This window comes from Cricetulus griseus, chromosome 2, assembly GCF_003668045.3.
Source record: "Cricetulus griseus strain 17A/GY chromosome 2, alternate assembly CriGri-PICRH-1.0, whole genome shotgun sequence".
NCBI lineage: Eukaryota > Metazoa > Chordata > Mammalia > Rodentia > Cricetidae > Cricetulus > Cricetulus griseus.
The window spans coordinates 49,608,266-49,621,831 of record NC_048595.1 but is presented as its reverse complement, the minus strand read 5'-3'; the positions used below and the strand labels follow the sequence as shown (position 1 = coordinate 49,621,831).

Here is a 13,566-nt window from a genome sequence, read left to right as displayed (position 1 = left end):
GGACAGTGTTTCTCTGTGTAGCTGTGGCTGTCCTGGACCTCTCTCTGTTGACCAGGCTGGCCTCAAACTCATAGGGGTCCACCTGCCTCTACCTCCCGACTACTGGGCTTCTTAATTGGTAACTTCTGCTGACCCAGATAAGAAGCTCACATGTATGTATTTAAATAGATTGTTAGGAAAACGTCAGGGATCAGAGGACATTAGGTACTAAATTTGTTCAGGTAAAATAAAGACAATTTGCTTCACTAAAAATATTTTCTTGAGGGGGTGGGAGAGATATCATGGCAGAGTGGGTGTGGTTCTTCCAGAGGACCCGAGTTTGGTTCTGGTTACCCACACCATGCTTACACTGCACAGCTACCTGTAACTCCAGCTCCAGGGCATCCCTTGTCATCATCTGGTCACTATAAGTGCCTGCACTACACATGACTTAGATACACCCAGATATACAAATATGCACATAAATGAAAATAAATATTTTAAGAATGTTTTCTTGAGAGTAAAGTCTGTTTTTACCAGGCATGGTGCCATGTGCCTGTATCTCAGCAATTGGGAGGCAGAGACCAGCAGGATTTCAAGTTCCAGGTCGGTATGAGGTACATGTCAAGTTCAAGGCCAGTCTGGGCTACAGATTGAGACCCTATTTAAAATAATTAATCTTACTGTCCATATACTTGTCAAATTACTAGTAACGAATTCAGCCCCATACACTTAGGAAAACATGAATATCAACCCCTTATTGTTCTGGATTTCTCAAGAATTATGTGGATCCTTGGATTCATTTTTCTATAAATTTAAGGGAACAGTCAAGGTTCAGTGGATACTCTTACTAAATTATTTTTACTCCCAGTGCTGGAGATGACCCCTAGGTCATGCCTATGCTGAAAAACACATTCCCACTAAGCTGTACTCTAGCCCTATTTGATGAAATTCTTGGAGGCCAAGGAGCAAGTCTATTCTGTTGGATGATTGTCCCCCTTCCACCTAGGATTGCATGTGGGAAGGACATAATCCTGTGGGTAATAGAATGGCAGTGAAATGAAGAGACCAGAGGTAACTGAGATCCATCCCTCTCTTCCATTTTAAGCTTGACCTTTAATGTGCTCAGTGGCTCCAAGCAACTTTAGTTGTAAATGGCCCACAGGCTCCAGCTCAAGGGGCAGCAGGAATAGCAAGAGCCACACCAAGTATCTTGTCCTAACCTGCTTTGGGGGACTGCAGCTATTCCATCTTAACCTTGGCTTCAAGAATAGGCTGGCAGCTGTCTGGTGTCAGAAACCAAAGTCTGCTGCAGGCAGCACTCCACAGCACCCTAACGGGGAAAGGAGGAAAAAATAATTGAAGCATGTTCAGCTTCATTGTGTGGGCAGAGGAATCTTCATCCCAGCAACTTTGAAGATCTGCTTTGTGTGGGGGTATGGGTGGGTGTGTGGCCCATAACTTTTTCTCAAGAGACAACCACCGTAGGAGACTAACCAGGTTTTCTCACCGAGAGTGATGGTCCACGAAAAAAACTGTGTTATTTACTCGGAGGACACTGTGGCAGCTTCAGGTCGGATAGACCATTTGCAGGGCCATCAGCTACTTTCTGGACAGCCTCACAGAGCCGAGTGGTGGATAGGAAAGATGAGTGACTTTGAAGAATGGATTTCTGGGACATACAGGAAAACAGAAGAGGGTCCTCTCCCACTGCTGACTTTTGCCACAGCGCCCTACCATGACCAGAAGCCGGGAACAAGTGGATTCCGGAAGAACACCTATTGCTTTGAGGCAAAGCCTTGCTATCTGGAGAATTTTATCCAGAGCATATTCTTTTCCATAGACTTAAAAGATCGCCAGGGATCATCACTGGTGGTCGGTGGAGATGGGCGGTATTTTAATAAATCAGCAATAGAAACAATAGTGCAGATGGCAGCTGCCAATGGGGTTGGTATACAATAAGTATTACTAATGTCTCTGGCATTCCAAGTAACATTTAAATTATGCAGAAATACTCAGATACATAGAGGTGTGTATGATCCACACCTCGGTTCTAACACCCACTTAATTTCGTTTTGAACTCAAAGATCGTGTGTTGTGAAAATACTCCAGAATTATAGCAGTGGCACAGGGATGTGGGAATTAAGTTCAGCTTCCTATGTGTTGTTCTCAGTTCTGTAGCTTGGAAAGTACCTGTTGCTTTGTAGACGTGTACAACGTATTCCTGGCCCTAGGCTTTTGTGAATGTGTCCAACGAGAGCTGTCATGAGTGGTAGCAAGAGGAGGGTTTACTGCATGTCCAAAGGCTTTCTTGTTGAAGTTCAGTCATTTGTCAAACAGGAAAACAAAGGCAGGGCATGCTGTTGTTTGTGGATCTTGGTAGTCGTGTAAGAGTACTGGGGGTGGGGAGTGGGGGATGGATTGGATGTTAGGTGTGACCATTCAGGGAGGACCATTACAGAGGCATCTGCTTATGATGACTTCAGACACAAAGAAGCCCTGTGTGAGGGTGAATTTGTGCAACAGGGTAGAGAGAACAGCTCTTGTATGGCAATGATGTAAGTAGGCTCTGCCAAAGTTCTGCCTCATGGGTACACGTGGGCCAGATGATGCAAGTTAAAGGTAAAATAGCAAAAGCCCTCCTCTTGATAGTGGAACAGCTCTCTAGCCCACTCCTAAAGGAAGGTGTGTGTCAAGACATTACTGGTTTTGTTCTGTAGATTCCTCTGGGGGCCCCAAACCAGTGTGTGTGTGTGTGTGTGTGTGTGTGTGTGTGTGTGTGTGTGTGTGTGTGTTGCTTTAAATAATACTTAGCTAAGATTTGGAGCACATGTTCCTTTACTAGCTATACATTCTTAAAGTTTGTGTACCTTTTTCTTGAAATTCTGGTCTGAAGAAGAACATACTATTTAACACTGCAATCAAATGTGGTGGGCAATCATTTCCAGATTGTTTTACTAATGTGCCAACCAGGTGTTGGCAAAAGCAAACAACAATAGCAAAAGGCAAGCCACCAGAGTAAACTTAGACAGGTTGTAAACCATTGTCTACAGTGTGGAGTTTCTGCTGAACCTCAGGTTCAGAATCTGAATGCCTGTCATGTAAAAATTGCTGATAAAGAACTCAAATATGAAATTATTATGAAGCATACACATTTTTAAGATAAAATGTGACATGCCATAAATTTCATCTTTGAGGAGCGCTGCACAGGGAATGGTATTAAAGATGCTTTAATCTTTTGAGAGGGACGAATGGAACATTATTTCTCCATATATCTAGGCTGTTGAGTGGATCTGGTACACTGTCCTTTTAGCTCTGATAGATTCGGCTTCATTAAAGTTTTTTGTGTGGAGCTGAAGGATGTGGAAGAGGTGGTGGGGTGCGTAATTCAGGAAGACCCTACAGACTTTTCCTGATTGACTGTCTGAAGGTTTGCTAAATAATACATTTCAGAGATAATAATTGATTAAATATGGTAACTGCCTATTTGTTAAGGCTGTGGCAGCTTGAGCAATATTTTCAAGGACATTCCTTATTAAAAATAGCATTGCATTGAAAGCAGTCATGCTGGCTGGCTGGATCACTTTAAAGACATTTAGTGGACTGATAAAGTGCTTTAATCTGATCAAAATCATGAAACTCTAAAGACTTTGCTTCGTTTCTTCTTTTTCTAGCATAGCCCACATTCTGGCGGCTTTACCGTCTCCGGTTGTGGCAGGATGCAGGAAGTCTAAAGGAAAGATAGTGATTACTATGGATTTTAGCGGAAGACAGTGTTGCTCCCTGTTGTCAGTAGCCATCCCCCGCCCCTACCGCTTGGACTGGTTTGTTTAGCATACAAAGCTCACTGGAGCCTGCCGTCTTCCCCTTTGTGTTTACTAATGCACCAGTCTATTTCTTTTCTAAGTCTGATGCATCTGTGACGTATAGAATGCAGTTGGGCTTCATTAGAAATTTCTTTTTGTTCTCGTTTGCATGGAGCTGTCCACTTTCACTGGATATTTTAATGCACAACATGAGTTTTTGGTGGGCCCCATGTAGACTGTTGGTGTCTCACTTTGTCCCCAGAGATTTGAACTTGGAGAAAGTTCAGAGGTTAAATAAAAAAAGGACTGCTTGTAGCTAACAGGACAAAGAAATGAAGGGGCATTTTCCTCCTTCTCCTTTTAAATAAACATGGGCTGCCAAGCTGTGTGTTCCCTTTACTAGGGACAGTGGCGTGCAACATCAGCTTTATCATCTTAAGCATTTCCAGTGGCATTTCTAATGCTGTGCAACCATCATCACTATCCGTCACCAAACCGAAATTCCATACCCATTAAGTAGTCACTCCCACACCTGTCTTCTCCAGCCTCTGGTAGCTCTAACGCTACCTTCTGCCTCTCTGCATTGGCCAGTCCTGGATCCCTCATGTAAGTCATGTTGTTCAGTACTTGTCTTTTTGTGTCTGGCCTATTTCAAGACGTGTCACGCTGGAGCATGGGTCAAAATTTCATTTCCTTCTTGAGTTTTAAAAAGACTTTTAGCCAGGCATGGTTGTCAAATCGTGTAGTCTCAGCCCTTGGGAGGCTAAAGCAGAATGCTTGTGAGTTTGAGGCTAGCCTGGGATGTAGATAGCAAGGCACTGTCTCCAAATAGAAAATAAAAAAATGAATATTGATCCTACAGATGTCCTCCCAGTTACTTCTCTGTGTATAGACAGCAATGCCATCGTTGAATACAGTAACCAATTTTAAACAGTAATTTAGTTGTGATTTAAAACTCAACATCATCCACTGGCATAGCCATTTCAATGGTATGGTTCGATAGTGTTAACTGAATTCACGTTGCGGCAGCACATCTTTAGAATGTTTTCATCTTTGACTATACCCATTGAGAGCTCCAAGTTCCTCTTTGAGAAATCTAAATTATCTGATTCCTGGCTATATTTCTAAAATAGTCGCATAAAGAAACCTCTGGAAGGGTGAGATGTTCCTCTCCCAAATCCCCTCCCCAGATCCAGCTGAGTGTCTGTGTGACATGCTCCTGTCATAGGTTCAGCTATGGCTATAGTTCTTTTCCATGAGTACTTACCAGAAGGAAGAGATATTGAGGTTGGGACAGCTTTGGGAATTTCACCTGGGAAGAACAAATTCACTTTCAGGAACTAAAAGTGCCATGGGATGCAGTGGTCATATCTTTCTGCAGGCTCCTCTTAGTTAAAGGCATGAGAATTAGGAGGGGAGGGAAAAGACATGGCTGCTTTCTGTAAGGAGTTTGGTAATGGGGAAGGGGTGAGTCATAAGGGAGTCAGGTTTTGAGTGACATGTTGTATGTGCAGATGAGAGTCACAAAGTTAATGCTCCCCTAAATATTCTCCAGTGAATCCAGGTAACTTGTGGCATTTTTTCACATTAGAAATACATCTTCTGGGCTGAAGAGACAGCTAGTGATTAAGAGTGTGCACTCCTCTTGCAGAGAACCAAAGTTAGGGTCCTAGCGCCCATACTGGGCAGCTCATAGTCTTTTCTAAGTGCAGCTCCAGGAACTCTGACACCTCTGGGCTCTGTGTGTATCTACATTCATGTGCACATACCCACACACAGGCACGCACACACACACACACACACACACACACACACACACACACACACACACACACACACACAGAATTTTTAAAAAGGAAATACATCCTCTACCACCAAGTCATCTCTACTAGCAAAAATAAATAAATAAATAAATAAATAAATAAATAAATAAATAAATAAAAGCAAAAGACATTCCCGATCCTATCTTCTTTCAGAACAGTGAATGGAGCTGGCCCAGACTCCCTATGTTCTAAGTATTTTGAATACAACAGTCCTGCCTCCTCCAGGGATGTCAGAGGAACTGACCTGACATCTTTCCAACTTGGGACATATTAAAACAGGCTTCATTTTAACAAGGGAAGTTTCAAGCTCTGGGTGGATAACGTCTGTGAGAGATTCAGGAAAGTGAGTTTCGAAACAGCAAAAGTCCCAGTGTTCCTTTCATGTAGATTGGTCTGACCAGTGTCCTCAGCAACCATTCATATTCTTGTCATTGGCTCAGGAGGCAATCAGTCTATACCCATTATGAGGACTCCTACTTGAAAAAGCCAAGCATGCCTGGAAAGATAAATTTGTAAGATGCATTTTGACATGCTTGACATCATATACAATCCTTTTGCATTTTAAGGGTCTTAAATGCAAAAGCATTTTCTTAGATTAGAACGCCTTTAACTAGTGCTCTTCCTCTCATTGTTGACTGAAAATATGGTGGAGTTGAATAAAAATGCAGGCTTTCTCACAATCCTTCAGTACATCCTCATTTGAGATCCTAGCCTGGACAGACCATTATGCATGCACTGTGTTTTCTTCCCATAGCCTTACAATACCCCAACACACTACTCCAAAGCTATAAAATTCCATATTAAAAAGGAAAAAGAGAGAGACATGAGAGAGAAACAGAAAAAGAAAAAGAAATGACTTTGTCCAGCAGCTTTGATTCTATCTCAGTATTATGGTAGTGACATGCAAGATGCTGATGTTTTCTTAAGAAAACATCTTTGCTGATCCAGCACTGTTTTCATTGTTCATTTTCTTCTTGCCTTGGCATTTCTTTGTGGTAGCTTTGGATTTATGTGTTCTGGATTTCTTCTAGATTGGCTGCCTGGTTATTGGACAGAATGGCATCCTCTCCACTCCTGCTGTGTCCTGCATCATCCGAAAAATCAAAGCCATTGGTGGGATCATTCTGACGGCCAGCCACAACCCAGGAGGGCCCAATGGAGATTTTGGGATTAAATTCAATATTTCTAATGGGGGTGAGTATTCTGTCATTTTGAGGATAGGCAGGTATAAATTCATTTGGGTGAGCTAGTATTCGAAGCACTGGAAGGCCTGGGCTCTGATTCTCACCTTAGGAAGAGGCTTTGCTTCCCTTCGGAGACAGCAAAGTACTTCTTACTCTATTGTGCCTTCCTTGTAAGAGGAGTCATATATGAATTGCAACTTAACATGGTATTTTCTTTTAGAAAATTCTAATTGCTATTTACTAACACATGCCTGTAATCTTAGTGGTTAGAAATCGGAGGCAGGAGAATTGTGATTTCAAGGCCAATATACATTATATAGTTAGACTGTATCTCAAAAAACCCTGCAAAAGAGTCCTGATATTTTGTGATTCGGTGGAAGTGTGTTTTAGGTAGAGGAACTGCTGAGTGACGTTTTCACGTGAACTGCACATGATGACCCTTGCTTGCTGTGTGATTTGTAGGTCCTGCTCCAGAAGCAATCACTGATAAAATTTTCCAAATCAGCAAGACAATTGAAGAATATGCCATTTGCCCTGACTTGAAGGTAGACCTCAGTGTTCTGGGAAAGCAGCAGTTTGACCTGGAAAACAAGTTCAAGCCCTTCACAGGCATGTTTACCTTCCTTGTCTCCCTCCCTTTTTCATAGCCATGATACTCTCCTCCTCTTCCTACACAACCCTGCTTCCAACCTGAACAGTTTTCCTTTTGAGCTTTTGTGAGACTAGGTCTTCAGCTTTGGAAAATGGTGGTCCATGCGCTTTGCATAAATTAACTACTTAGCAGATCTGGAGTTTGTTTGGGGAGTGTAGAGAGCTGGGTCGTTGGCCTTGTGAGTGCTGGGCTGTATGACTTTGGGTGATTCATTTCCAACTCTAGGCCTTGGTTTCCACAACAGCCTTGACTAGGAGACCTGTCCGATTAATGTTGTTGGGCTTCTGCTATATTTGTTTTTTTTGTATCCTTCCATTTTATTTTCATCACTAGACTGTGGGGCCAGCACTATCACTGCAGACTATCAGCAGAGGAAGAAGCAAAAGCAGAGAAACTGGCTCACACTTATCAGTGAACAGTAAAGCTGTCATTCAGACTCACTCTGAATGGTTCTCAAGCCTGGCTTTTCAGCTTCTTCTCCCTCCCCTGACATCCAATCAGATCTATCAGACCATTTGTTTGGGTTGCACAAAACTCCCCAAAAAGACAGCCATGGATCACATTTTGTTGTTAAATATCAAGGTATTACAGTGCTCTATGGAATAAACATTTATAAATTCATATTAAGAAAAGATAATGAGAGGTTACCTATGTGTCCTGCATTGGGCCTAGTTCAACTTGTCTCTTTTTTTTTTCCACTAGACAACTTTAGGGGGTACATCAAGGGCTCACAGTTGCACCTCCATAAACACTAACAGCTTGAGGGGGTGCATCAAGGGCTGACAGCTGCATGGCAATGAACACAAAGTGCCACATGTTCTTAGGGTTTGGAAGCCACCACTAGAGAGCTCCATAGACTCCTCATGCACTGAAAATGCCCAGAACTCCTGAGCAAAGATAATTCTGGTTTTAGCTACTAGCAGTACATACAGAAAGTGATTCATTGAGGGAACTTCTTCCCCTTTTACTGAACCTTTGAAAAGAAAATTGAAAAGTGGGCATTATCTTTTCTGTCATCTATGATGCCAAAATAGAAGCGATTTGGGGGATGTGTAGAGATAGTGGGTGGGTGGCAGCATATAGAGTTCCCCTGTTCTCTGCTGGAGTTCAAGTGTCGCAGCCTAGCTGTGCAAGTTCTGACTTTCAAACCTTGAGTTAGTTTCCTTGTCTATAAAATCATATGAGTAACATTTATGTTCAAGGAAAAGTGTTAGTGTGTATAAGATGACATTTAACAGCTGCCCTTTTGAATAGTTACTGCAGGTTTATAGAAATTTAATTAGTTTGGAGTATAATAATGTCTGGATATGTTTTGTTTTTCCTTTCAATGGCACATGTTCTCCCAGTGGAGATTGTAGACTCGGTGGAGGACTATGCGGCAATGTTGAGAAACATCTTTGATTTTAATGCCCTGAAGGAGCTACTGTCTGGTCCAAACAGACTGAAGATCCGCATAGATGCCATGCATGGAGGTACAGACTTGTGGCTCTGCAAAGATAGGGGTTGCTTTCTGCTGTGTGTGCCATGATGCTTTCATAGCCCTCTTCTTAGGCCTCTGGTGACTTAGACAGAGTTACTTAACAACTGTTTCAGACCTCTATTTACACAGTTACAAATCTCATCGTAGGCATGCAGAAGGGGAGAGATATCCCTCATGGTAAGCTGGTGTGAAGGTCAGGCTTTTCACACTAAGCCCTGGGCTTTGAGTCCCATGCAGCTGCTGTGGATACTCCTCTGTCCCTCAGCAGGTCACTCACGTTCTTCTTGTGCACCCACATATACTCTGAAGGGTGACACTGACTTGCTTGCTAGCGCTCTGTGATAGACAGTTTCTAGAGCGCCACCCCCAACCACCTGCTTCCACACACTCCTTTCCTTAGCTGAGGGCAAGAGCAAGCTGAGGATTAAACTCAGCAGCAACAGGATGTGTGTCTCCCACCCTTCTTCCTCTGTGGGCTGTTTGACCAGGCCAGAAGGGAAAGCCATGTCTATGAGCCGAAGCCATGAGACTTTCCCATATATAGAACATGAAGATTCATGACTGTTTAGATTTTCTGCCTGTTCTGCAGTAATTCAAAACTAATGTATCTGAGTGGCAGGGGTGTGGAATCCACACACTTGTCTGGGTGGTTGGGGAAGAATGCCTGTGCCCAAGCCCTTCCATGGGTCTGTGCAGAACTTCCTGATATACTGAAGGCCACCCTGAGAAAAATCTTCCCCTGCAGAGCTGCAGCCTTCTATTGGGTCCTTGTTGGGCCCCTGGTTTTGACACAAGCCTACTTCCTCCTTCATGAGAAAGGTTTGTGTCACCCTCAGCTAGTTAGCAGACATGAGGGCCTCTTCTGTAGGTGTTTGGGGAATGGACAGAGGCTCAGCAGGTGACTCCCCTCAGTGACTGTGAAGTCTGGGGATACGAAGCTGCCCACACTGTTCTTATTCCCAAAGTGTGTAATCCAACCCTTCCACCTTCAAATGTTTTAGTCAGTATTATGTTTTGACTCTTCATACTTTCATTTGTTACAGTTGTGGGACCGTACGTAAAGAAGATCCTCTGTGAAGAGCTTGGTGCCCCTGCAAACTCAGCAGTGAACTGTGTTCCCCTGGAGGACTTTGGAGGCCACCACCCTGACCCCAACCTCACCTATGCTGCTGACCTGGTGGAGACCATGAAGTCAGGAGAGCATGATTTTGGGGCTGCCTTTGATGGTGATGGGGTGGGTATAAGTACATTTAAATGAATTCTCATGCAAGCTGGGCCTTGGAGATGGGGGTGGGGGGTGAACAGTTCCTACCTGGCTACAGGAGCCTGGTGAGTGACTCTCAAGGGCCTGTTACTGCACTGGAAGCCAGGGCCAAATGATTAAAAGACCCTCTTGAGCAGAAACAAGAGTCTTTGAAATGTAACCAATGCATTTAATTTCAGGCATTCAAATTTGCTGAGTGGAGGGTTTAAGCCCCGTTAGGATTTAATGACTATACTTCATAAGCTGTTGGAATTCTAGATACTTGTCCTAAGGTAGGTCTCAGCCAGCCCAATTAATCATTTAACCTTTAGAGAAGGTTTTCATCTTATAATGTACCCATGCATCCATTAATACTAGCTGGATAATGAAACTATTTAGAGCCTATATAATGATTATGTTAAGAGAATTACCATTTTATTCTTTCTCTAAAATGAAAATTCTGTGTATAAATTGCCCCTTTCATTGGTGACCATGTGAAAACAAAGGAGATTATGTCTTAGGTGTGTCGTAGACAGTAAGCGCTCTGTTTATTACATTGAGTTTTTATTTTTGTCGCTTTACCAGCTAAAAGCTACTGCTTCCTGAAATCCAATTTTCCCCACATCCAAATTTAGGAAAATTAAAGAGGCTCATAGCAGGTACTATATCACAGTGCATCTTCCAAAGCACTGTGGGCTGGCATTTCCCCTCTCATTCATGGGTCTTCAAGTAGATCTGTGTGTGAGGCACCTTAGGAGCAGTGAAGGTGGCAGCCTTTCTGTTGGGTCCAGTATCCAATGCGGGGACCCTGGTTTAGCAGCCCTTCCTTGAAGAAGCCTGCCTTTGTTCCTCAAAGGATGCCCAGCAGACCTGTCAAACTGCGTCAACAGCCAACATTTCCTCTCTTGTACATCCTTTCCCCCTCCTCTGGGAGAGGTATGATTGGTTCCAGAGTCTGGAAAGGTCTAGGAGGTTAAAGTTAGTGGGCCTCTGGAGGGAGAACAGAGAGTTTACCTCAAAGCGGGGGTTGTGCTTGCACTTTAATTGAAACCAGTTTTAACTCTTGAGCACGGAGGTGCCTTTGGTCCAACAGCACTGTACAAATCCACTAAAAATCCAGTGTTTAAAGCCCAGTGTGAGTATAGGATCCATTTTGGATTTTCTAACCCTCCACGGATGATGGTTTGCTTTTGTTCACCGTTTGATTAAAGGTCTTACTTTGAATATCCCTTCTTCCAAAGGATCGGAACATGATTCTGGGCAAGCATGGGTTCTTTGTGAACCCTTCCGACTCTGTGGCCGTCATCGCTGCCAACATCTTCAGCATTCCGTATTTCCAGCAGACTGGGGTCCGTGGCTTTGCACGCAGTATGCCCACAAGTGGAGCCCTGGATCGGTAGGTCTCCTCCATTCTTGGGCCCACCTGTCTCAAGTCATACTGTTCTTCATTATGTGCTTCACTGTGCATGGAGCATGTGTCCTCCCCTTTCAGCATGGCCAGCGGCTGCCAGGGTTAGCCCTCTTGTAAGCTCCCCCTGCACTCCTGTCCAGTACTTACCACCTTGATTTCTGACAGGCCATCTGTTTGCTTGGCTCTCCAGCTAGGCTATCACTTCTACAGAGAAAACAGGTTTTTTGTTGTTGTTTTGTTTGTTTGTTTGTTTTTTCAGCATCCTAGATTCTGCTTAGCAGTGTGCCTAAATTCATAGGGTATACATATATTCATTGCTTTTTTTTTTTTTTAATGAGCGAGTAAGTAAATGTTAATGAATAAATGAATATGTGGTACTTTCTTTGTAGTCAAGGCATTATTCTTGAACTATGCAGGATCATTTGTGTTGAGCAGTGTATATGTAAAGCAATTCAAAATAAAAAGTAGTGAACAAACAGGGTGCTTTTAGGATATGGGAGCTCAGGAATTTTTTGCTAAATAACTGGTCAGGAGTGAATGAGTAAAAGGCCATGACCATGAGAAAAGAAGAGTGTATTAGTCTAGGTAAGCTACTACTTACAATAGTAGTTAAGCCTTTGAAATAGTACTTTCATCAGGACAGTAAATATTTTACATTTGATTAAGTAATTCATTTAAATGCTGTTAATATTAAATGCTGTTTAATAGCCCTGCTTTACTGGGGGATGTAAAAAAGTCAAGGAGGTTGTTAGACTCAGCCAACTGGCAAGTGGCTAAGTCAGGATTTGAACTCAGAGCCTCGGCTCCCGATTGCTAGACCATACAGTGTTTTCATTTTGGAGATGAGGTGGTCACAGAATTACTGCTGGCTTCACTTCAATTAATAATAAAAGCATGATTGATGCCAGGATGATGAGCTCCTATGGAGTTCTTCATGTTCTTCATGGCTTGATCCTCCCTGGAACCCTGACTGCAAGACTGAGAAGCAAAGTCAGGAATTGCCAGCCTTGCTAAGATGCCACAGGTGACCCAGGGCAGCACCGAAGTCCATGCTTCTGCCTCCAGATCCAACACTCGCGTTCCAAGCTGCTTGGTGGCCCTGAAATGCCTTCTGTATCTTTTCAGAAGTATTTTAATTAGAATTTTTAGAAAAACTGATAACCTGTATAGACTCAAAACTGAAACACCTTATCTGAAATACAAGTGCTCTCATGCATCCCAGAACCATAGATTTGATTTTCTTCCCTGTCATAATCATAGGTTTGATTTTTTTTCCTCCCTATTAGAATCCAGACACTTGCCACTCAGCCAGTTGGCAAGTGGCTAAGTCAGGATTTGAATGCAAAGCTTCAGCTCCCAACTACTAGACCATACAGCGTTGCTTGGAAGGGGCCAGGCATCCTGGAATGCAAACCTCAATGAGATTGCATTAAAACTATCAGGTGCCGGATGTTGGTGGCACACACCTTTAATCCCAGCACTCGGGAGGCAGAGGCAGGCGGATCTCTGTGAGTTCGAGGCCAGCCTGGTCTCCAGAGTGAGTGCCAGGATAGGCTCCAAAGCTACACAGAGAAACCCTGTCTTGAAAAACCAAAAAAAAAAAAAAAAAAAAACTATCAGGCAATTCAACTATCCAGACAGAAGGGGATTTGGGGGTGGGGGAGCAGGCGGGGGTTAAAAAGTCACTCTAGAGTTCTTCCCTCATTCATTTATTTATTAGTGCTGGGAATCTGCTGCAGGGCCTTGTGCATGCTAAGCATGCTCCTCACTGCTGAACTACAGCTGCAGCCCTTCCCAGAGGTCTTCTGTAGTCAAAAGCTGTAAGGGGAAGGGGTAAAAGATTTGTTAGAGGAGAACAAATCTTTTCTGATAAGACTACTTATCAGAATGGATGAGGTTGTTAGGAATGGAGACCCCACAGCTGGGACATCTGGTGATAAGAAACACTGGCAGGAAGCTGAGTACAGGCTGTGGGTCATCTGCCTGTG

At 43.3% G+C, this 13,566-nt stretch overlaps 1 protein-coding gene across 1 annotated transcript in view; it reads left to right on the top strand.

The window, feature by feature from the left end:
• Pgm1 (phosphoglucomutase 1) overlaps positions 1 to 13,566 on the top strand; it is a 56,848-nt gene that overhangs the window by 24,806 nt on the left and 18,476 nt on the right. Inside the window, exons 2-6 of the mRNA XM_027400497.2 lie at positions 6,640 to 6,802; positions 7,255 to 7,401; positions 8,791 to 8,916; positions 9,968 to 10,158; positions 11,409 to 11,563. Coding sequence (XP_027256298.1) covers positions 6,640 to 6,802; positions 7,255 to 7,401; positions 8,791 to 8,916; positions 9,968 to 10,158; positions 11,409 to 11,563 — 782 coding nt within the window. The remainder of the gene's footprint in view (positions 1 to 6,639; positions 6,803 to 7,254; positions 7,402 to 8,790; positions 8,917 to 9,967; positions 10,159 to 11,408; positions 11,564 to 13,566) is intronic.